At 46.1% G+C, this 22,499-nt stretch overlaps 1 protein-coding gene across 1 annotated transcript in view; it reads left to right on the top strand.

Moving 5' to 3' along the window:
- Positions 1-13,423, top strand: part of NKTR (natural killer cell triggering receptor) — a 108,779-nt gene extending 95,356 nt beyond the window's left edge. The window contains exons 15-17 of the mRNA XM_089689029.1: positions 49-108; positions 10,123-10,221; positions 13,228-13,423. Coding sequence (XP_089545155.1) covers positions 49-108; positions 10,123-10,221; positions 13,228-13,285 — 217 coding nt within the window. The 3' untranslated portion in view covers positions 13,286-13,423. The remainder of the gene's footprint in view (positions 1-48; positions 109-10,122; positions 10,222-13,227) is intronic.
- Positions 13,424-22,499: the final 9,076 nt, after the last annotated feature.

Raw genomic sequence — 22,499 nt, 5'->3', positions numbered from 1 at the left:
CTCGTTCTTCTCCTAGGCTGATGGTAAAAATATTTCTTCTCTTCACAGTCGGACATACAGCCGAAGCCGGTCTAGAAGTGTTTCTTACCGCCGTCGCAGAAGATCCAGGTATAGTGTCTACCTACTCCGTGTCTTTCAGATTCTGTGCTTTCATGTATTGATATCACAGCCTTGGGAGCAGGTCACCTCTGCTATTACAGGAGATCCAATCAGTAAAATCCTAGATCATTTTTAGAGCTGAACTCTGGCCTTCCCTTCAGTCTTGCACAGTTGTCCAGGCTTTTGTCCTGTATTGAACTTAAATTTCACTGCACACTGTGAGCTTCTTTCAGTGTACATTAGGAGCTGCAGCAAGTCAGATAGAGCTCCGCCTCATTTCCTGGCTGGAGGACGTCCAGCATCTTCTTGGGCTTTATCCCCAAGCATGAATGTTCCACCCTTTTCATTTTTTTAGTTTCAATTCTTTCAAGCAGAATTCTAGGCTATAGCTATCTAATCTTAATTTTGCTCCTACCCCTCCTTCTAATTCCTGTTGTAACTACCCTGTGGAAGGAAAAGGTTTATACTTACCTATTCTGATGGCGCTCCAGAAATGTGATCTTCCCAGGGGCCACCTTCAGAGGAAAGGAGAAATCGCTAACAAGGGCTGAAATGCCTGGGGAGCGGCGTCACCATTAGGCTTACTATGGGGCATGCATTGTCGGCTGTCCCTCCTCTCCCCTGAAGCCAGCCACTAGGAGCTGATCACATGACCAGACCGGAGCGCTCTGAGAATAGGTAAGTATATGAATCTTTGTCCTGCAGGGTAGTTAGAATAGAAGTTAAGATGGGCGGGGGCAGGTTTAACCCCTTGGCGCCGGAGCCTCCCGGCCTTTTAAGGGTTTCAGAAGCTGAGAGGCAGGGCGGGGTTTTAGGGTCACGTGAGCATTGTGATTCGCCGTCACGGCGGTTACATGATCGGGAAATGTCCTGATCAAAAGAGGAGATCGGGAACTTTCCGTGAGTAGCAGACGTGTGCTGGGAGCGGGCAGGGTGCGCACTCTCAGCACATATGTTTTTCTTAATTGCACGCAAATGTGCGGCCGCTTGGCGTCAAGGCCCAGATGCCGGGAGGCCACACATTTGCACACGGCCGGGGCCAAGAGGTTAAGATTAGACAGCCTGGAATTCCACTTTCAATCATGGAGACTTTACAACACATGCGGTCTTTACTTAGGGCAGTCTGTCTGTAAACGCCCACTCCTCCAGGCTGATATCCACCTATCAAGACATTGTGATATTTGCATAACTCCTCCCAAAAACCAGTCCACTGATTGCATCAGGGCTTTTCACCAATTCCAATCCGGGCCAATTCTGGCATTCCTCTCCTACATGTAAAAATATTAATTTTTTTGCTAGAAAATTAGAACCCCCCCCAAACATTATATATATTTTTTAGCAAAGGCCCTAGAGAATAAAATGGTGGGCATTGCATATTTTTATGTCATACGACATTTGCACATTGGTTTTTGAAACGCAAATTTCTTGGAAAAAATACACTTTAATGGATTTTAATGCACAAAAACATGATATAATACCCAATTGTTTGGTATAATATAAAAGATGACGTTACACTGAGTAAATAGATACCAAACATGTCATGCTTTAAAATTGCGTCCGCCCGTGGAATGGTGACAAATAATGGTACCTAAAAATCTCCATAGGCAATGCTTTAAAAGCTTTTACAAGTTGTTTAGAGTTAGAGAAATTATTGCTTTCACTCCGATGTTCGCAGCGATAAATCACGTGTGGTGTGATCTCTGTTTAAATATGTATGCAGGTCCTACGTGTTTGTGTGTGAGCGAGCATGAGGGTGCTTTAAAGAAAAACATTTTTAACCACTTACTCCAGAAGATTTACCGCCCTTCATGACCCGGCCATTTTTTGCTGTTCGGCACTGCGTTATTTCAACTGGTAATTGCACAGTCGTGCAATGCTATACCCAAATAGAGCTTTCTTTTGGTGGTATTTGATCACCTCTGCGGTTTTTACTTTTTGGTTATAAAAAATATCCGATAAACTCAGAGTTAGTCATATGTATATTAATTGGTTTGTGTGAAAGTTATAGCGTCTACAAACTATGGTATATATACTGGAATTTACGTAGCTTTTACTTTGTGACTGTTACAGACTGTTTACTGTATTACATTTCTTGAGGTGCTAAAATACCAGGGCAGTACATTCCCCCCCAAATGACCCCATTTTTGGAAAGTAGGCACTCCAAGGAATTTGCAGAGAGACATGTTGAGTCCATGGAACATTTTATTTTTTGCCACAAGTTTTTCAAAAATGACTTTTTTTATACACAAAGTTGTCACTTTAATGATATTGTCAGGGCTCCCAGGTATGACCAGAGGTGTGTGACTGAAGCAGGGAAACGCAGACTTCAAATATGTGATTAACAATGTAATTTATTAACACTAACAATACAAACATAAACGCAGTGCAATACTAAACATAATACAGTGCAAACAAACCCAACCAACCACCCACAGATAACAGTACATACAAGCAAGCGTCGTCAGGCAGGCCGAGTCAATATCAATTGGGCAGGTAGGTACAGGGGGAGCAAGCGGAGAATGGTCGGGGTCACAGGCCAGGTTCAGCAGGTAGCAAGCAGCGTAGTACAGAGGGTCAGGCAGAGGGATGGTCAGGGTCACAAGCCAGGGATCAGAACAGGTAGCAAGCAGCGTAGTACAGAGGGTCAGGCAGAGGGATGGTCAGGGTCACAAGCCAGGGATCAGAACAGGTAGCAAAGGAACAGAAACAGGATGCAGGACAGATACAGGGCCCAGGACAAACACAACACCAAGGCAGAGTCTGCAAGTCTGGCCATCCGTCAAATACACCAGTATCATCAGTTCCAGGTGTTAGCTGGCTGAAAGGTTGAGTCTCTGATTGCTGGGAGCACCCGCTGGCCAGCCCTGGTACTGCAGATCAAAAGGCAGGTGAGTCCCACCATTGCTGGCCAGTCCATTCCTGACAGATATATTGCTCATGCATGCCATGGGTATATGTGGAATAACACCCCAAAATACATTTTCCTACTTCTCCTGAGTATGGGGATACCACATGTGACAGAATTTTTGGCAGCCTGGCTACATACAGGCTCCCAAAATCCAGTGACCACCTCCAGGCATTCAAAGGGCATATTTCCTCATATCACTTCCCCACTATCTATCGCAGTTTCAGAGGCTCTAAAATGCCAGGATAGTATTTTACAGATATAATTTTTGTCACAGCGTTTTGAAAAAGAAAAAAAACAAAAATGTATTTTTTCTTTTCGGTCTTTCTTCGGTTTCCAAAAACATGTGGCAACAAATGAGATCTGCAAAATACAAATACTCACCATGCGTCTTAACAAGTACCTTGGAGTGTCTGCTTTCCAAAAAGGGGTCATTTGGAGGGGTTGCTTCTACTATCCTGGCATTTCAGGGCCAACATTAGAAGCTTATGCCACACGTCACCCACTCCTTTTCTGACACTTTTTGTTCACATGAAAAATCTGTTTTTTTGCTAGAAAATTACTTTGAACCCCCAAACATTATGTATTTTTTTAAAGCAGAGGCCCTAGACAATAAAACTGTGGGTGTTGAAATTTTTTATGTCACACTGTATTTTCGCATGGATTTTTCAAATGCAAATCTTTTGGGAAAAATACACTTTTTAGATTTTTAATGCACAAAAACACAATATATTGCCCAATTGTTTGATAAAATATAAAATACGATGTTACGCCGAGTAAAGAGATACCAAACATGACATGCTTTAAAATTGCAAATGCCCGTGCAATGGCAACAAAGTACATACATTTTTATTATCGATAGGTGGTGCTTTAAAAGCCTTTACAGGTCACCAATTTATATCTACACAGGAGGTCTAGTGCTAGAATTACTGCCCTCGATCTGACGTTTGCGGCGATACCTCACATGCATGGCGCACCTGCTGTTTACGTACAGGCACGTTGATGAACGCTTGCGCACGCAGGTGTGCACACGCAGGGGGGCAAGGGTGATTTTTTTTTTTTAAATTTTTTTTTTATATATCACTTTTATTGCTATAACAGGGAATTTAAATATCCCCTCTGACTGAAATAGGCATTGACAAGTATTCTCTTTTAAATCTGGGGTCTATTAGACTGATATCTCCTCTGCCCTTACATCATCGGATTTCACCAAGATCGGTGTGATCAGATGCTTTCCCAATTTACAAATGGCGCTGTTTATATCCTGCGAAAATGAAATGCTCGTAGCGTCCTATTTCTTAGACTATAGAGATGATTGGAGGCATTCTGGTCTCTGATCAGCTCTATGGTCAGCCAGTGGAACTGCCAGCTGCATTCTCGGATTCCCCAGTGGGGCAGGAGAGCCCAAGAAAACTTTGGAAGGCAGCAGGAGGGGGGGAGGGGGAATGTCCCTTCCCGTTGCTCATAACAATTAAGCAGCTAATTAGGCACTAGGATTGCTTTTGCATGAATGCTGAACGCCAGCTGAAAAAAAACGATACCAGGATGATACCTGTAGCTGCAGGCATCATCCCGGTATAACCACCCTAAAAACCAGCGAGGTACCGGTGCATTGCTGGTCCATGTGGGGCATATATGTAAAAGGCGAGAACACGGGCATACGATGAATCGGTTCTGTGGACCAATGTGACCACAATTCATTCTTTTTGTAATGCCCATGACTTTGGGTGGGCAGCGATGTATTGTTGTGCGTATAAATTGCCTTGGCCCACAATCAATTGGTACAAATCTTGCGTGTAAAAAGCGAAGGGCTAAACGCTAAAGCTGACTGCGAACAGGGTTGATCCTGCTAATTCTGCGTTTTTGGGGATACTATACTAAGCAGGCACTAGTATGGTTCTGTTCATAATCAATATCTTGATCCGTACAAACACTATACTAGTAATGGGGGTCATCTGCAACCTATAGTGTGCGGGCAATGCTAGCTGACCTTGGCTGGGAGGGACTCTTACTGACCCTGACGCTATCTGATGTCGCTAGTGGCAGGAATGCAGTGATCGCTGAAAAATTCTATATACTGACACTGTACTAATGGCACTGGCTGGGTGTCAGGGCGATCAAAGGGTTAAATGTGCTAATCTAACGTTTGTGTGTGTGTGTAAAATGTAGTTCTTTTACTCGGTGCCGTGTTCTCTCTTCTTTCCCTGGACCGAGCGGGGGGGGGGGGGGGGCGCAGGCTTGTTCACACCTCAAAATAGGAAATGGCGCAAGATTACGTCGCTCTGCCAAGAGCTGCTGCTCAGCCGCAAAATGCCGATAAGCGGTTAGCAAGTAGTTTAAAAAAAAAAAAAAAGCCCTTCATTTATTTTTATTTTTCTTTTTATTCTCAATATTGTATTTTTTATTGTATTTTTTATTTTATTTGTTAACATTTTTCTATTTTATTTTCTTTAATACTTTTATCAGAATAGTACTATGTTACTATAGTTGTGGGGAGGGTTGGGGGGCTGATCAGGGATTTTTTTTTTTTTTGTTTTACGCTTTGCGGGAGAAATAAAGGTCATGAACTTAACTCATTCATGAACTGTCATGAAAGAGTTAGTTTTTTGACAGCTCAAGATAGTGATCTGTGATTGGCTAGAGCTGGTCACGTGTTTAAGAGTGCTGTGATTGGGCCCCATGTATCATGTGACAGCTGTGGACCAATCATAGCTCACTAGGAAGAGGAGTAGAGCTGCTATGAATGAGATTTATTCATAACAGCTTTGTTTACTTTGTGATCATGTGATCGCATAGCGATCACATGATCACTGGGTCTCGTTTACTGGGATCTTCATTCTGCTGTGTCACAGCCAGAGCAGCAGCCAGAGAGACAGCCAGAGCTACGTACGGGTACGTAGTTTAGCTGAAGATGCCGCCCGGCCGCGGTATATTGCAAGCGGGAATCGGTTAATTGTATAACTTTTTTTTTTTTTTCACTGTTTAACTTTTTTTGTGTTCAACTTTATTGCTATTACAAAAGATGAACAATATCCCTTGTAATAGTATGAGCCATGACAGGCCCTCTTTGTGGAGAGATCAGGGGTCTATGAGTCTCCTTTGGCCTCAAACTCAGATCGGTCTGATAAGCTGCCTCTCTGGCCAGTAACAGCCAGGTAAACAAAGGACCGAAACAGGAAGTGATTAAATCCTTGTCGTTTCCTGGTTGTGACATCATACAGTGGGAGGAAACACATCCGTTCTTCCCATTGTGTGCCTAGAGCTGAATGCCACTGGTCGTATCCTTACTGAGCTCTCCGATCGCACAGGAGAACCTGGTAAATGTAGTGGGAGGTGGGTGGGACCCCCTTTCGCCACCTGTAAAAGTAATCCAGTGGCTTGTTAGCCACTCGGATTACTTTTGTTTTGTAGAAAATCACTGGGGGGACAAGAGGATACCTCGATCATTGATTCAGCAATGATCGAGATATCACCCTTCCCGTCCAAGGATGTTTCTAAATGTACGTGGGATGGGAAGTGGTTAAGAGGAGTACTGAGGCAGGGTGCTGTGATCTTTTCAGGAAGCTACAGTGCCTTGAAAAAGTATTCGTACCCCTAGAAATGTCCCCCATGTTGTCACGTTGCAATGAATTTATCGGGATTTGATGTGATAGACTGACACAAAGTGGCACATAATTGTGAAGTGGAAGGAAAATGAAAAATGGTTTTCAACATTTGTGGCCAATAAATCTGTGAAAAGTGTGGCAGCATTTGTATTCAGCCCCCCGGAGTCAATACTTTGTAGGACACCCTTTCCCCGCAATTACAGCTGCAAGTCTTTTTGGGGATGTCTCTTTGCACATCTAGAGAGGGACATTTCTGCCCATTCTTTGTTGCAGAATCGCTCAAGCTGTCAGATTGGATGGAGAGCGTCTGTGGGCAGCAATTTTCAAGTCTTGCCACAGATTCTCCATTGGCTTTGGGTCTGGACTGTGACTGGGCCATTCTAACACATGAAGATGCTTTGATCTGAAACATTCTCGGGTCGTTGTCCTGCTGGAAGGTGAACCTCCGCCCCGGTCTCAAGTCTTTTGCAGACTCGAACAGGTTTTCTTCTAAGATTGCCCTGTATTTGGCTCCATCCATCTTCCCATCAACTCTGACCAGCTTCCATGTCCCTGCTGAAGAAAAGCATCCCAACAACATGATGCTGCCACCACCATGTTTCACGGTGGGGATGGTGTGTTCAGGGTGATGTGCAGTGTTAGTTCTCTGCCACACATAGCATTTTATTTTTAGGCCAAAAAGTTTAGTTTTGGTCTCATCTGACCAGAGCCCCTTCTTCCACATGTTTGCTGTGTCCCCCACATGGCTTCTCCCAAACTACAAACAGGACATCTTATGGCTTTCTTCCAACAATGGCTTTCTTCTTGTCACTCCTCCATAAAGGCCAGATTTGTGGAGTGCACGACTAATAGTTGTCCTGAGGACAGATTAGCTTAAGGTCTGCTCCCCCACTCCCCATTAAGGATTGGCACCTTTGGAGGGGAGGGAGCAAGTACCCGAATTTGACAGGTATCCGGTCCGATCGCCTAGGCCAGTGGTGGGCAACCTGTTTTTTCAACTGAGCCAAATCTCGCCAAAACCACGATTGAAATTTATTTTGAGAGCCACATTTTTAAAACTGAAAATACATCTCCCATATAGTAATTCATCCCCCATAGTAATTCATCCCCCATATAGTAATTCATCCCCCATATAGTAATTCATCCCCCATAGTAATGCATCCCCCATAGTAATTCATCCCCCATAGTAATTCATCCCCCATATAGTAATTCATCCCCCATATAGTAATTCATCCCCCATATAGTAATTCATCCCCCATAGTAATTCATCCCCCATATAGCAATTCATCCCCCATATAGTAATTCATCCCCCATATAGTAATTCATCCCCCATATAGTAATTCATCCCCCATATAGTAATTCATCCCCCATATAGTAATTCATCCCCCATAGTAATTAATCCCCCATATAGCAATTCATCCCCCATATAGCAATTCATCCCCCATAGTAATTCATCCCCCATATAGTAATTCATCCCCCATATAGTAATTCATCCCCCATAGTAATTCATCCCCATACAGTAATTCATCCCCCATACAGTAATTCATCCCCCATATAGTAATTCATCCCCCATATAGTAATTCATCCCCCATAGTAATTAATCCCCCATATAGCAATTCATCCCCCATATAGCAATTCATCCCCCATATAGCAATTCATCCCCCATATAGTAATTCATCCCCCATATAGTAATTCATCCCCCATAGTAATTCATCCCCCATAGTAATTCATCCCCCATATAGTAATTCATCCCCCATATAGTAATTCATCCCCCATATAGTAATTCATCCCCCATAGTAATTCATCCCCCATATAGCAATTCATCCCCCATATAGCAATTCATCCCCCATATAGCAATTCATCCCCCATATAGTAATTCATCCCCCATATAGTAATTCATCCCCCATAGTAATTCATCCCCCATAGTAATTCATCCCCCATATAGTAATTCATCCCCCATATAGTAAGTCCCCCTGTGTCAATTCACTTAACTTTGCTCCACGCGTTCCTCTCGCCGTGTTCCCGCGCCGTTCTGGTCTTCAGGGCGGACTGTGAGAGGAGAGGAGTTCGTCACGCTGCCCCGCCTACATCCTGGCTGCCCCGCCTACATCCTGACAGCTGCAGAGTCCTGACTTTTGGGGCGGCCGCCCGAGAGGAGGGAGGGGGGCGGCCGCCCGAGAGGAGGGAGGGGGGCGGCCGCCCGAGAGGAGGGAGGGGAGCGGGCGCCCGGCACACAGAAGAGCCGCATTTAAGTTTGTAAAGAGCCGCATGTGGCTCGCGAGCCGCTGCTTGCCGACCACTGGCCTAGGCGATCAGAAGCGGAAGGTGTCCTCCCTCCCTGTAGTCTTTTGGAACACGTGACCGGTCCCAGAAGACTACAGGACCATTCATGAAGCGCAGCGCTACTCGCGCATGCGCAGTGGGTACCCGGATGTGAAGCCGAAAGCTGTTACAGCCGGGTGCCCACACTTAAGATGCCGGCCTTCTGGAATACAGGACGGCCGGTGAAACGGGCTGCGCGGGACACACCGAGGGACCAGTAAGTGGCTGTTTTTTAGAAGTCAGTAGCTACAGTTTTTGTAGCTGCTGATTTTTTATTTTTTTTTTGACAGTGTGATTGGAACTTTGCTTTAAAATGTATCCTATTGGTGAGGAGGGGAAAAGGAGAACCATGGAAGGGAGAAATTTCAAAATTATATTCAGTATTTACAGCAGTGGTTCTCAACCTGTGGGTTGTGACCCCTTTGGGGGTAGAAGGACCCTTTCACAGGGGTCACCTAAGACCATCGGAAAACACATATTTCCGATTTGTAAAGAGCAGCTGCTGTGTAGAAAGTAGCTGCTGTGTAGAAAGCAGCTGCTGTGTAGAAAGCAGCTGCTGTGTAGAAAGCAGCTGCTGTGTAGAAAGCAGCTGCTGTGTAGAAAGCAGCTGCTGTGTTGAAAGCAGCTACTGTGTTTAAAGCAGCTGTATTGGAGGCAAAACGACACTTCATGAATTATAATTACTGAGTAAATAATTTTATGGTTGGGGGTCACCACAACATGAGGAACTGTATTAAAGGGTCACGGCATTAGGATGGTTGAGAACCACTGCTTTACAGGTTTTTTGTTTTTGTTTTTTTTTAATATACCATGAAGGGCTTTCTTCAGGCACCTCCTGTTTTGGGATACGATAGGCACATTTACTGCCTTTCACCATCAGAAGGACCCACCTGATATCACAGGAGCACAGTTGGGAGACGGGGACCGTGTGTCAGAGAAGCAGAACCCCCAATGATGAAGCCGGACTTTTAAAGTCATTCATTGGGTCACAAATATTACAATCTGATGGTACAATCTGTAGACTTACGGGCAGCTTTGTAGTGTGAGGGCTGTCATGCTTCTTAGCTGTGGGTAAATCTAAAGGACGTTATCCAGAGACATTACAGTCTGATTGTTATGAGTGTGTGAACAGCGTGCTTCATTGTTGTTTACATGTGGAAGTCTTAGTTTTTGCTCTGTGTCTTCTTGCAGAAGTCGTTCACACACATACGACAGCTACTATAGCAGAAGTAGGAGTCACAGCAGAAGTCCAACCTACCACCGATCACGCAACTATAAGAGAAGGTCTAGGTGGGTAACCAGTACCAAAAAGTGTTGTTGAGTCATTGGCTCTCAGCCACCTGGTCGCAGCCTCCCTTCTGCTGGGCTGCACATGGGGCCCGGGACAGGGGGGCCCAAATGAAGTGGACTTTCAGGGGACAGCTGCAATGTCTCCTCTCTGTTTCCAGGCTTGCAGATTGGTAGTGGGTGCCCTGTGATGGAACACAGAGCTTTCCAGCACCAAGCACTGCTCCATTATGAATCACAAGGAGGCATTGTGCATCAGTGCCTTCCTCGATGCGGGCTTGCCATCGGTGCCTACTAGGAAGTAGAGTCGTATACAGTAGTAACTCGGTTTACGAATTTAATTCGTTCTGCAGGACTTTTCATATAGCGAAATATTCGTAAACCGAAACACCGTTTCCCATAGCAATGCATTGAAAACCAATTAATCCGTTCCGGAGATCAGAAAAAAGTAAATGCTACTAAAATACCGCATGAGTTATTTTAATAAGTCATGCGGTATTTTAGTAGTGACAACCATGTGTTAATGTTTCAGCTGTCAGCGGGGTTCCCCACTGACAGCTGAATGTAAAAGAATTGCTGGCAATTAAAAAAATAATTTGAAAAAACAGCGTTGGGTTCCCCCTCCCATCCATACCAAGCCCTTCAGGTCTGGTATGGATATTGAGGGAAACTCCCACGCCAAAATTTAAAACAAAATGGCATGGGGGTCCCCCCCAAAATCCATACCAGACCCTTATCTGAGCATGCAGCCCGGCAGGTCAGGAAAGGGGGGGGGATGAGCGAGCACGCACCCCCCCCTCCTCCTGAACCATACCAGGCCACATGCCCTCAACATGGGGGGGGTGCTGTGGTTCAGGGGGAGCTTCCAGATTCTGATAAGTCCAATGTTAATGGGGATAAGGGCCTCTTCTCCAAAACCCACGGCGCTTGCTCCACCCCCCCTTCCTGACGTGTCGGACTGCATGCTCGGATAAGGGTGTGGTATGAATTTTGGGGGTGGCTCCCACGCCATTTTTTAAAATCATTTAGACATGGGAGTTCCCCTTTAAAATCCACACCAGACCAAAAGGTATTTTTATTATGGTGCTGGTTTTTAAATGTAATTACTGTTTTTTGTTTTTGTTTTTGTTTTTTTTTTTCGTTTTTTTTTTTGTTTTTTTGTTTTTTTTTTTCTTCACAATGGCTCAGAAATTCAGCTGTCCCTTTTTCCCCGACTAAAAGAGAGAGTTTTCTTTTAGTTTAAGTTAAAAGAAACATTTTTCCTTTTAGTTTCTTAAAAGAAACAAAAGTTTCCTGTAACTCCAGGGAAAGTGACAGCTAATCTTGTGAGCTATAGTGAAGAAAAAAAAAAGCCGGCAATTGCATTTAAAAATCAGCACCGACATACACTTCGTATTGCGAAAAAAATGAGTAAAAAGTTCGTAAACCGAGGCATTATTTTCAATGGATTTTCATTCGTACACCAAAAATTATGTTAACCGAGGCGTTCGTAAACCGAGGTACACCTGTACACCCTTGCCCTCCAGTCAGAATCTCAGCGGAGAAGTGTACCAGAAGGCTGCGGGGGCGAACTTCCACCCAGGGGTGTCAAATTTAATGTCATTGCAGGCTGCATTACAAGTATGGTTGCCCTCAAAGGGCCGTCTGTGTCTGTAAAACTAGATGTCCAGAGAGCACTCCACCTCCACTTAGATCAGATGTCAAGAGCCCCTCCGCCATCAGAAGCTGAAACTGCAGAGAGGTGCGAGGGCCGCATGAAGTGGCCTGGTGGGGCCGGATTCGGCCCGCAGGCACATGCAGCCTAGGCGATCTGAGCGGAATTGGGCATGGGTACCTTTCAAAACTGACATCATATGTCAAGAGCCCCTCCGCCATCAGAAGTCAAGAATCCCCCACCCTCCTGTACATCACAATGCACCTCCCTAACCTTGTGCCACTGCTGGGAGGAGGCTGGAGGTGGAGCTTGGAAGCAGAAAGTGTGAGACCAGGGGAGGCGGAAATGAGGGGGTGCTGCAGCTGCACAGAGAGGCACAGGAATCTGTAGGAGGAGTTCTGTCCTCCTCTCTGCTGCCGACTTCTGAGACAAGGTGGGTAAGGAGATAAGGCGGTGCTGAAGCTGCAGAGAGGTGTGAGGGCCACATGAAATGGCCTGGTGGGCCGGATTCGGCCCGCAGGCAAATGCAGCCTAGGCAATCTGAGCGGAATTGGGCATGGGTACCTTTCAAAACTGACATCAGATGTCAATAGCCCCTCTGCCATCAGAAGTCAAGAATCCCCCACCCTCCTGTACATCACAATGTGCCTCCCTTACCTTGCGCCACTGCTGGGAGGAGGCTGGAGGCGGAGCTTGGAAGCAGAAAGTGTGAGACCAGGGGAGGCGGAAATGAGGGGGTGCTGCAGCTGCACAGAGAGGCACAGGATCTGTAGGAGGAGTTCTGTCATCCTCTCTGCTGCCGACTTCTGAGACAAGGTGGGTATGGAGATAAAGCAGTGCTGAAGCTGCAGACAGGTGCAAGGGCCACATGAAATGGCCTGGTGGGCCAGATTCGGCCCGTAGGAACATGCAGCCTAGGCGATCTGAGCGGGGGTGGGCACGGATTCCCCTTTTGGGGAAGTTCTGCTTTAATCCAAAGCAGAGCTTTTTCTTGGCCTCAGGATGTCCTCATTCTTCCTCGCTGAATGATGCTGGAAGACTGACGACTCTACTGTGAATTCTGGGAGTCTGGCCCCGCCTCCTGAGGTGGTATCACCATAGGATGCCCTTAACTTACAGTGTACCGGTGCAGAAAGTGGCGCCAACATCATCAAGTCAGCACCTCTCTGCATCTATTAGGACTGGAGAAGAGGTGAAGATGAAGACGACCCTGCAGTGTCAGGCATAAAATGAAGCCAGCGGGGCCCCCGAGGGAAGGGTAGTCCAAAGTTGAGCTCTAAAGACTTTGCAGAGTCAGGTTGATCTTACCGCTCCTCAGGTCTCATCCCAATTTTTTGTCTTTATTCTCTTTTCAGGAGTCGCCGGTCATCGTACAGCGGCAGCGATCGTAGTTACCGCCGGCGTCAGCGGTAGAAGTGAACGGTATTCTTCCTCCTCCTCTCTTCATCAAGCTGGGCACGCATCGTATAGATCCCACTGTTCACCTAACATCCTCGGTCATATTTGTTCGTCCTCTTTGTGGTCACATGGAGCTGCCTACCATGCCGACGAGGACAGATTTTTGCACAGTGCAGTAACCGCTTCGCTACATGGCATGGATGAGATTTTTAAGTCATTTGTCGTCCTCACATAAGGGTTTACCTATCTTCTAAGCAGCGATTGGTCAGAGTTGTCGGATAGTCAGAGATCTGAGGCTGGACAGAAAAGCCGCGATGCAGTTGCTCAGCAGTGCTGATTGCGTTTTCTCTGCCGCAGGTGTCATGACTGTCCTTTTAAATCAATAAAACCAACTCCGGGCGCAATAAACGCATCTTGCTTTGTTGGGTTTACATTCTGTTGCCGTAAACTCACCCCCCCCCCCCCCCTTCCCCGGTCATGGAGTCTTCCTTCTACACTACGCAAATCTGCCCTTTTACATGCCAGGATCAGTATAGCCGCCATCCTCCAGGCAAAATAAACCCAGCTCCGGTCTTCTTTTTGTGAATGGCCAGGAAAAGAGGGAGGCAGGAACACCAATCGAAGGGGTGGGGACTATGAGACCCGCGGCGCTTACATCCAAGCAGGCCTGAAGTACGGTGGGCAGCAGTACTAATCCCTGCATGTTAAAGGGCAGATTTCTGTAATGTAGAAGAAAGCCTGCATGATGGGGGGGGCGCTAAAGGGTTCATTCATCAAAAAACAGAATATCTGTAGGCAAAGGCAAACTGTGTAGCTGTGACCAAAGATAAATAATGCCCTTGCTATAGGTGTATGCCAGTAACAAAAAATCAAAAACTGACATGCCCATACCCAGATATTGGTTGACTTGTAATCAAGGGGATCCCAACCGAATGACCCCAAATACTAATTGCCGACTCACATGTGAATCACACTGTGGTGTCCTTGGGACCGATTACAACATAGGAGAAGGAGACCAAGGGAAAGAGATCCCTTGAGACATGGGGTCCACAATGAGGACAAACTGCGGCTTGTATGAAAAAAAATAACAATTCGACCATTTATTGCAGAATAAAAGATAGCAAACATGGAAAAAACCATAAAAGATTAGATCTCACCACCACCGAGAGAAAATTGAAGGATGGACATACAAGATTAGACCTCACCACCACCGACAGAGAAGATTGAAGGATGGAGATGACATGATCATCCAAAGTGACACCACACGCTGAGAAGTCCCGGCACCTCAGTAGGAATACTATGCCATGGGAGATGTAGATGTCACTGGTGTCACTTTGGATGATCATGTCATATAGATGTCCATCCTTCAATTTTCTGTCGGTGGTGGTGAGGTCTAATCTTGTATGTCCATCCTTCAATCTTCTCTGTCGGTGGTGGTGAGGTCTAATCTTGTATGTCCATCCTTCAATTTTCTGTCGGTGGTGGTGAGGTCTAATCTTGTATGTCCATCCTTCAATCTTCTCTGTCGGTGGTGGTGAGGTCTAATCTTGTATGTCCATCCTTCAATCTTCTCTGTCGGTGGTGGTGAGGTCTAATCTTGTATGTCCATCCTTCAATTTTCTGTCGGTGGTGGTGAGGTCTAATCTTGTATGTCCATCCTTCAATTTTCTGTCGGTGGTGGTGAGGTCTAATCTTGTATTTCCATCCTTCAATCTTCTCTGTCGGTGGTGGTGAGGTCTAATCTTGTATGTCCATCCTTCAATCTTCTCTGTCGGTGGTGGTGAGGTCTAATCTTGTATGTCCATCCTTCAATCTTCTCTGTCGGTGGTGGTGAGGTCTAATCTTGTATGTCCATCCTTCAATCTTCTGTCGGTGGTGGTGAGGTCTAATCTTGTATGTCCATCCTTCAATTTTCTGTCGGTGGTGGTGAGGTCTAATCTTGTATGTCCATCCTTCAATTTTCTGTCGGTGGTGGTGAGGTCTAATCTTGTATGGTTTTTTCCATGTTTGCTATCTTTTATTCTGCAGTAAATGGTCGAATTGTTATTTTTTGTTTTTTCATACAAGCCGCAGTTTGTCCTCATTGGGACCCCTTGGCTTAAGGGATCTCTTTCCCTTGGTCTCCTTTTCCTATATAAGTGTATGCCGTTTACCCCCGGAAGCCCGGCCAGAGATGGCATAATCCCGTCCTGCCTTGTTGCTAGGATGTTGCTAAGACAATCCCAGCTGATTCAACGCCCCTCACACGTGCTCTCTCTCCTTTGTCACAGCTCTGAGCTCATCGATGATGTGACGGAAGACATAGGGGTTGATTTACTACAAGTGGAGAGTGCAAAATCTGGTGCAGCTGTGCATGGTAGCCAATCAGCTTCTAACTTCAATTAAAGTGTAACTAAACCCACAACAGTAAATCAGTCTGTAGATGCAGTAAAGCATGCTTGTTATACTCACTGTGGGACCTAAGGCGTTAATCCTCTGCATGGTGTAAAAAGGCTATTTGATCTTTTCTTCTCTGTTCTTCCCCTTTTTCAAGCGACCACCACTTATCTCCTGATAAGACTGACTGAACCGTAGGCTTTTTGCACATGCTCAGTTTGGTGTGTATTGCTAGAGAGGTTTTTTTTTTTTTCTTGGGTGAGTTCATGTGATCAGCACTGGTCAGACAGAGGTCCAGGGTTTTTTTGCATTCTCCTACAGCAGGACAAAATCTCCCCCTACAAGCTTTAGCTAGTGCTGGGCTGGACACTGATAGAAGTCGCAAGACAGCTATATACTGCTGATGAGAAAAGGGATTTAGCAGTTTATATTTACTAAAATAATTTCGTTTCCATGTTCTGTGTACGGTGGGAGACTAGATATAGTGAATGCAGGGTCCGGGGAGACCGGATATAGTGAATGCAGGGTCCGGGGAGACCGGATATAGTGAATGCAGGGTCCGGGGAGACCGGATATAGTGAATAAAGAACCAGCAAACACAAATGCTCCTGCGCTTGGGGATGGACTCGATGCTACAACCACATTAAGAATGTCCTGGAACACGCACACCTTGCTGCCCTCAAATGGACCGGGGGAATCCAAATATACTGAATGGGGAAAGAACAAAAAGAGGGCGCACAGGCCTAGTGCATTACCATAAAAAATGTTTAATAAAAAATAAAGTAGGTGTTGTACTCACAAACGACAATATAGTCAAGGCACATCATAAAAGAACAGCTGGATCAACACCGCGCTGAGTAACAGTCCGCAATAGGGAGTTTAGACATCCAAAAGGCTGACGCGTTTCGAGGACTTGCCTCTTCCTCAGAGCCCTATATATAGTATATAGTGAATGCAGGGTCCGGGGAGAGCGGATATAGTGAATGCAGGGTCTGGGGAGACCAGATATAGTGAACGTGGGGTCTGGGGAGACCAGATATAGTGAATGTGGGGTCCGGGGAGACCGGATATAGTGAATGCAGGGTCCTGGGAGACCAAATATAGTGAATGCAGGGTCCGGGGAGACCGGATATAGTGAATGCAGGGTCTGGGGAGACCGGATATAGTGAATGCAGGGTCCGGGGAGAGCGGATATAGTGAATGCAGGGTCTGGGGAGACCAGATATAGTGAATGCAGGGTCCTGGGAGACCAGATATAGTGAATGCAGGGTCCGGGGAGAGCGGATATAGTGAATGCGGGGTCCGGGGAGAGTGGATATAGTGAATGGGGGGTCCGGGGAGACCGGATATAGTGAATGCGGGGTCCGGGGAGACCGGATATAGTGAATGCGGGGTCCGGGGAGACCGGATATAGTGAATGCGGGGTCCAGGGAGACCGGATATAGTGAATGCGGGGTCCGGGGAGACCGGATATAGTGAATGCAGAGTCCGGGGACACCAGATATAGTGAATGCGGGGTCCGGGGACACCAGATATAGTGAATGCAGGGTCCGGGGAGACTGGATATAGTGAATGCAGGGTCCGGGGAGACGGATATAGTGAATTGGGGATCCGGGGGTTTAGTAACACTTTAAGCTTTGACAAACCTGGAAGCCGGTTGGATTCTATGTAGGGCGGCACCAAATTTTGCACTCACCAGTTTTAGTAAATCGACCCAATAGTGAACTATGCATGTGCGCGGATTTGAGAGCTCGTTCTTGTGTTGGTTTGGATGAACAGTAATGGCTGGGAGTGTCTTCACAACATCCTAGCAACAAGGCAGGACAGGAAGGTGCCATCTGCAGGAGTTTTTCGGTCAGTCTTCGGGAGGTATGTCAATGCCGCTTGTCTATAGGAAGGGCAGTACCCAGCTTTAGTCAGAGCCGCACAGTCTTTTACCTTCAGGCGCTTTCATAGTCAGTTCTTTGGTAAAGGTGAACGAGCCCTTCAAGTGTGAGGCAATGGAAGATATACTGACTACACCGGGGTAAGGCTCTTGTGTCTAGAGTTGGGCTTTTCCTTCACAAGGTGTTAATGGTTGTGGGACTGAAGGACGCACCTTCTATGTAACCTGGAGACCGTGCCGGAGAATTGTCCCCTTGATGATCCTGGAGACCGTCCCGGAGAATTGTCCTCGTGATAATCCTGGAAACCGTCCCGGAGAATTGTCCTCGTGATAATCCTGGAGACCGTCCCGGAGAATTGTCCTCGTGATAATCCTGGAGACCGTGCCGGAGAATTGTCCCCTTGATGATCCTGGAGACCGTCCCAGAGAATTGTCCTCATGATAATCCTGGAGACCGTCCCGGAGAATTGTCCTCGTGATGATCCTGGAGACCGTCCTGGAGAATTGTCCTCGTGATGATCCTGGAGACCGTCCTGGAGAATTGTCCCCTTGATGATCCTGGAGACCGTCCTGGAGAATTGTCCTCGTGATGATCCTGGAGACCGTCCCGGAGAATTGTCCTCGTGATGATCCTGGAGAGTCTTCGATATTACTGTGAACGAACTTCCTTCACACTCGGGATTCTGGGGATTTACAGACTGTGCTGTGTTTTGTGTTGTCACATCGCTCAGTATTTAGTCTCAGCTGAAATGTTTACCAGATTTGTTGGAGATCCTTGGACTGTGGGAATGTGAAGACGAAGGAAACCGGAAAACGAAGACGACCGGGAAAAAAGCCACGCGAAGGGCCGCAACAGGCCACTGATCTATGGGAAGAGCTATTTGTATTGCTGATCACACGGCTCAAATTGTCCCTTTTACCTTCCAGGTAACAGCAAGAGTAAATAGTGCCAACCCACCAAGGGCTTGTTCACACTGGCAGCTGAGCTGCATTTTTACCGCCCATCTCACTCTCCAACCGCTCCCCCTTTAGCGTGTACACATGCTCTGATGCTTTTAGCAGCAATTATATCCGGGTACTTTTGGCGGGCACAGTGCCCACTGAGCAAGGCCCATTCAAGCGAATAGGGTCGCTCTGCTAGCAGCCTGCATCCGCCTCCTCGCTGCCTGTCAAGTGCTTGCTGATCAGCGATCCGAACCTGGATCACTTTTCAGGTATCAAAGCACATGTGAACAAGCCCTAAGGGCCGGGGAAATGGGAATCCTAAGGTTAACTGAACAAAATTTTCATGATAATAAAGTTTCACACAGCCATGCGTCAGACTGGAGCCCCAAAACATAGTATCAGCGCAATGTTCAAAGTACCTGCTTTTCCTGTGGCTGAGGAATTCTGCAGTGCCGGCTGGGGGAGGGGAGCAGATCTCTTGACGGGGCCAGAGCTACACCCCAGGCTTCAGATTTACAGTAAATAGTATTTGTGACACTGAGTGCTGTGTACATAGTCGCAACCTGCACAAAGTATGTCATTTTTTTTTTTTTTTCTTTTTCCTCTTTTTTTCCTCTTTTTCCTCTTTTTGTTCCCCTTTTATTTCTTTTTTTCCCTCTTCTTTTTTTTTTCTTCCTTTTTCCTTTTTTTTTCCCCTTTTTCCTCTCTTTCCTCTTTTTTTTCCCCTTTTTTTTTTTCTTTTTTTTTTTTTTCTCCTTTTTTTTCCTCCTTTTTTATTTTCTCTTCTTTTTTTCCTCTTTTTTTTCCCCTTTTATTTATTTTTTTCCCTCTTTTCCCCCCTTTTTTCCCTCTTCTTTTATTTTTCTTCTTTACCCCTTTCCCCCCCCCCCCTTTTTTTCTTTTTTTCCCCCCTTTTTTCTTCCCCCCCCCCCCCTTTTTTCTTTTTTTTCCCTCTTATCTTCCTCTCTCTTTCCTCCTTTTTTTTCCCTTTTTTTTTTTCTTTTTTTCTCTTTTTTTTTTTTTCTTTCTGTAATACCCGTGTTACATTAAATGTTGACACTATCAATCCTTCGCCTCTTTTTGTGCCAAAATTCTTAAGGATTTAAAGGTCAATCCCATTTTCCAAAGGGAAGTGGTAAATAAGGAGTTATTTTTGAATACTGTATACCATTGATTGGAGACGGCTGGGACTATGGGTTGCCCTCTTATCCTTTTTGCTTTTTTTAATGCCTTTTTTTTTTTTTTATTTGCCATCGTAAAGGCGCGTCGTCTTTTTGTTGCATGGCGCTATTAGGTTTCCCCCTCAATGGCCTTCGGCCTGCCGATGTAGATAGACTTTGGAGAATTGTACCCATTTTCTGTTGTACCTAGAAATTTAATTTTTTGTTTTTGTTTTTTTTTTTTTTTGAGAAGTCTGATTGTTAAGTATTGTACCCAGATGAAATTAATTGATTTTTTTTTTCTTCATAATGTTCTGTTTCTGTATTTGTTTTTTAAAAGGGATGTTCCATTAAAAAAAAAAAAAAAAAAAAGTGTAACGGTTTTCAGTCCCAGGAGTCCCGTGCAGCATCTGGGGGCTGAGCACCCTCCCCTCCCCCCCGACGGGGGCCAGTCTTGCTCCGGGGTGATTTAGCCCCTTGATGGGTTCTGTCGGGTGAGCGGCACGCCAACAGGGTGCTAATATTGGAGCTGGGGGACCGGCTCATTGAAGTCTTAAAGTATTCCTTGGAGGGGTGGCAGCCCTCCCCCGCTGCGGCACTGAAGTCCTAGAATGGGCCTTACACTTTAACAGAGGATAAGGAAAGCCCATTTTGAAGTTTCTTGAAATGTTTTTGGATTTGGGAGGGGTGGTGTACTTTTTGTAAATATATTTTCAGCTTTGTAATCATTTTATGATTTTCAAATACCTTGTATGTAAAATGGTATTAAAGATATTTACTCTGACTTCTTGTCTGTCTGTTTATGAAGGACCTTTCAGTAAATCGTGACATTCCCGTCACACCAATAGAGAGGGGAGGATTTCACGTGAAAGTGGTTGTAAAGGTTTTTTACCTTCATGCACTCTATGGTAAAAAAAAAAACCTGTGTGCATCTCCTCCCCAATACTTACCTGAGCCCCATCTAGAACCAGCAATGTGCATGGAAGGAGTGGCTTTCCCAGGTATCTATTGGCTCCCGCTACTGTGAATCACGGCCAGTGAGACAATGAGGAGAGTGGGGGCAGGGCCGAGCTGCGCTGTGTGTGTGAATGGATACACACAGTAATGGCTCGGGAGCTGCTTGTTATGGAGACACTCTGCAGGAAAGTCATGGAGACACCAGCTACCTCCAACCAATCAGTGGATCGCAAAGGCGTTAAATGGAACTTCCTTGAAGACAATCAGGGATTCCTAACCTTGTGTGAGCTCTATGTCCAAACTTCTTCCTTGTCTTCATATGTCCGTGTTCAGGCATGGCGATTGACCTCTTGGAACTTAGCAAGGCAATGGGTGATTTGTTCATTTTTCCCACTCTGGTATCTGCCAAAGGCGATGGGTGATTTGAACATCTTTGCCACTCTGGCACCTGCCCAAGGCGATGGGTGATTTGGACATCTTTCCCACTATGGCACCTGCTCAAGGCGATGGGTGATGTGAACATTTTTCCACTCTGGCACCTTCTCAAGGCATGGGTGATTTGAACATTTTTCCCACTCTGGCATCTGCCCAAGGCGATGGGTGATTTGGACATCTTTCCCACTCTGGTATCTGCCCAAGGCAGTGGGTGATTTGGACATCTTTGCCTCTCTGGCACCTATTCAAGACGATGGGTGACTTGGACATCTTTCCCACTCTGGCACCTGCCCAAGGCGATGGGTGATTTGGACATCTTTCCCACTCTGGCACCTATTCAAGATGATGGGTGACTTGGACATCTTTCCCACTCTGGCACCTGCCCAAGGCGATGGGTGATTTGGACATCATTCCCACTCTGGCACCTTCTCAAGGCGATGGGTGATTTGGACATCTCTCCCACTCTGGTATCTGCCCAAGGCGATGGGTGATTTGGACATCTTTCCCACTCTGGTATCTGCCCAAGGCGATGGGTGATTTGGACATCTTTCCCATTCTGGCACCTTCTCAAGGCGATGGGTGATTTGGACATCTCTCCCACTCTGGCACCTGCTCAAGGCGATGGGTGATTTGAACATTTTTCCCACTCTGGTGTCTGCCCAAGGCGGTGGGTGATTTGGACATCTCTCCCACTCTGGCACCTGTCCAAGGCGATGGGTGATTTGAATATTTTTCCCACTCTGGTATCTGCCCAAGGCGATGGGTGATTTGTTCATTTTTCCCACTCTGTTCAAATCACCCATCACCTTGGGCAGGTGCCAGAGTGTGAAAGATGTCCAAATCACCCATCGCCTTGGGCAGATACCAGAGTGGGAAAAATGTTCAAATCACCCATCATCTTGAATAGGTGCCAGAGTGGGAGAGATGTCCAAATCACCCATCGCCTTGGGCAGATACCAAAGAGCAAATGTGAAATTCTGCATAAAACTGTGGAAATCGCTGGATATCCGCAATGTTGTCAAAACGGCGACCTTTGAGCTTGGATCTTCATCTTCAGGAAGAGGGCATTTTCAGGTGTTGAGCTAGTTGGTCTTCCTGATCTCGTCATCTTCCAGTGATGTTCTTCCACTCTTGAAACACCTCGAATGACTCACTGCAGCATTGCCATAAACTTGCCGAATCATGTCTGACCTCTCTGTGGCAGATTTGCCAAGTTTCATGCATAATTTCACATTTGCTATTTCTTTTACCTTGCTGTCCATGAAGAAATAGCAGACGTGGTAACGCATGTGGTCAGAATAGCACCAGTTGCATAGCTCCCGATGTACACAGGATGAGGTATTTTGGTATACTGACTTATGAAGTTCGGTGCTGCCTGTGACTATGTGCAGCTTTGTGCTGCCATCTGTTGGCACGTTACAAGACCTTTTGCTACCACCTTGTAGGACACCGGTAAGCAGTGTGGCAGCCA

The sequence above is a fragment of the Staurois parvus genome, unplaced genomic scaffold, assembly GCF_062004578.1.
Source record: "Staurois parvus isolate SC_StPar_1 unplaced genomic scaffold, SC_StPar_1.0 ptg000467l, whole genome shotgun sequence".
NCBI lineage: Eukaryota > Metazoa > Chordata > Amphibia > Anura > Ranidae > Staurois > Staurois parvus.
Note: the sequence above shows the minus strand (reverse complement) of the source record. Positions and strands in the feature narration are given on the sequence as shown.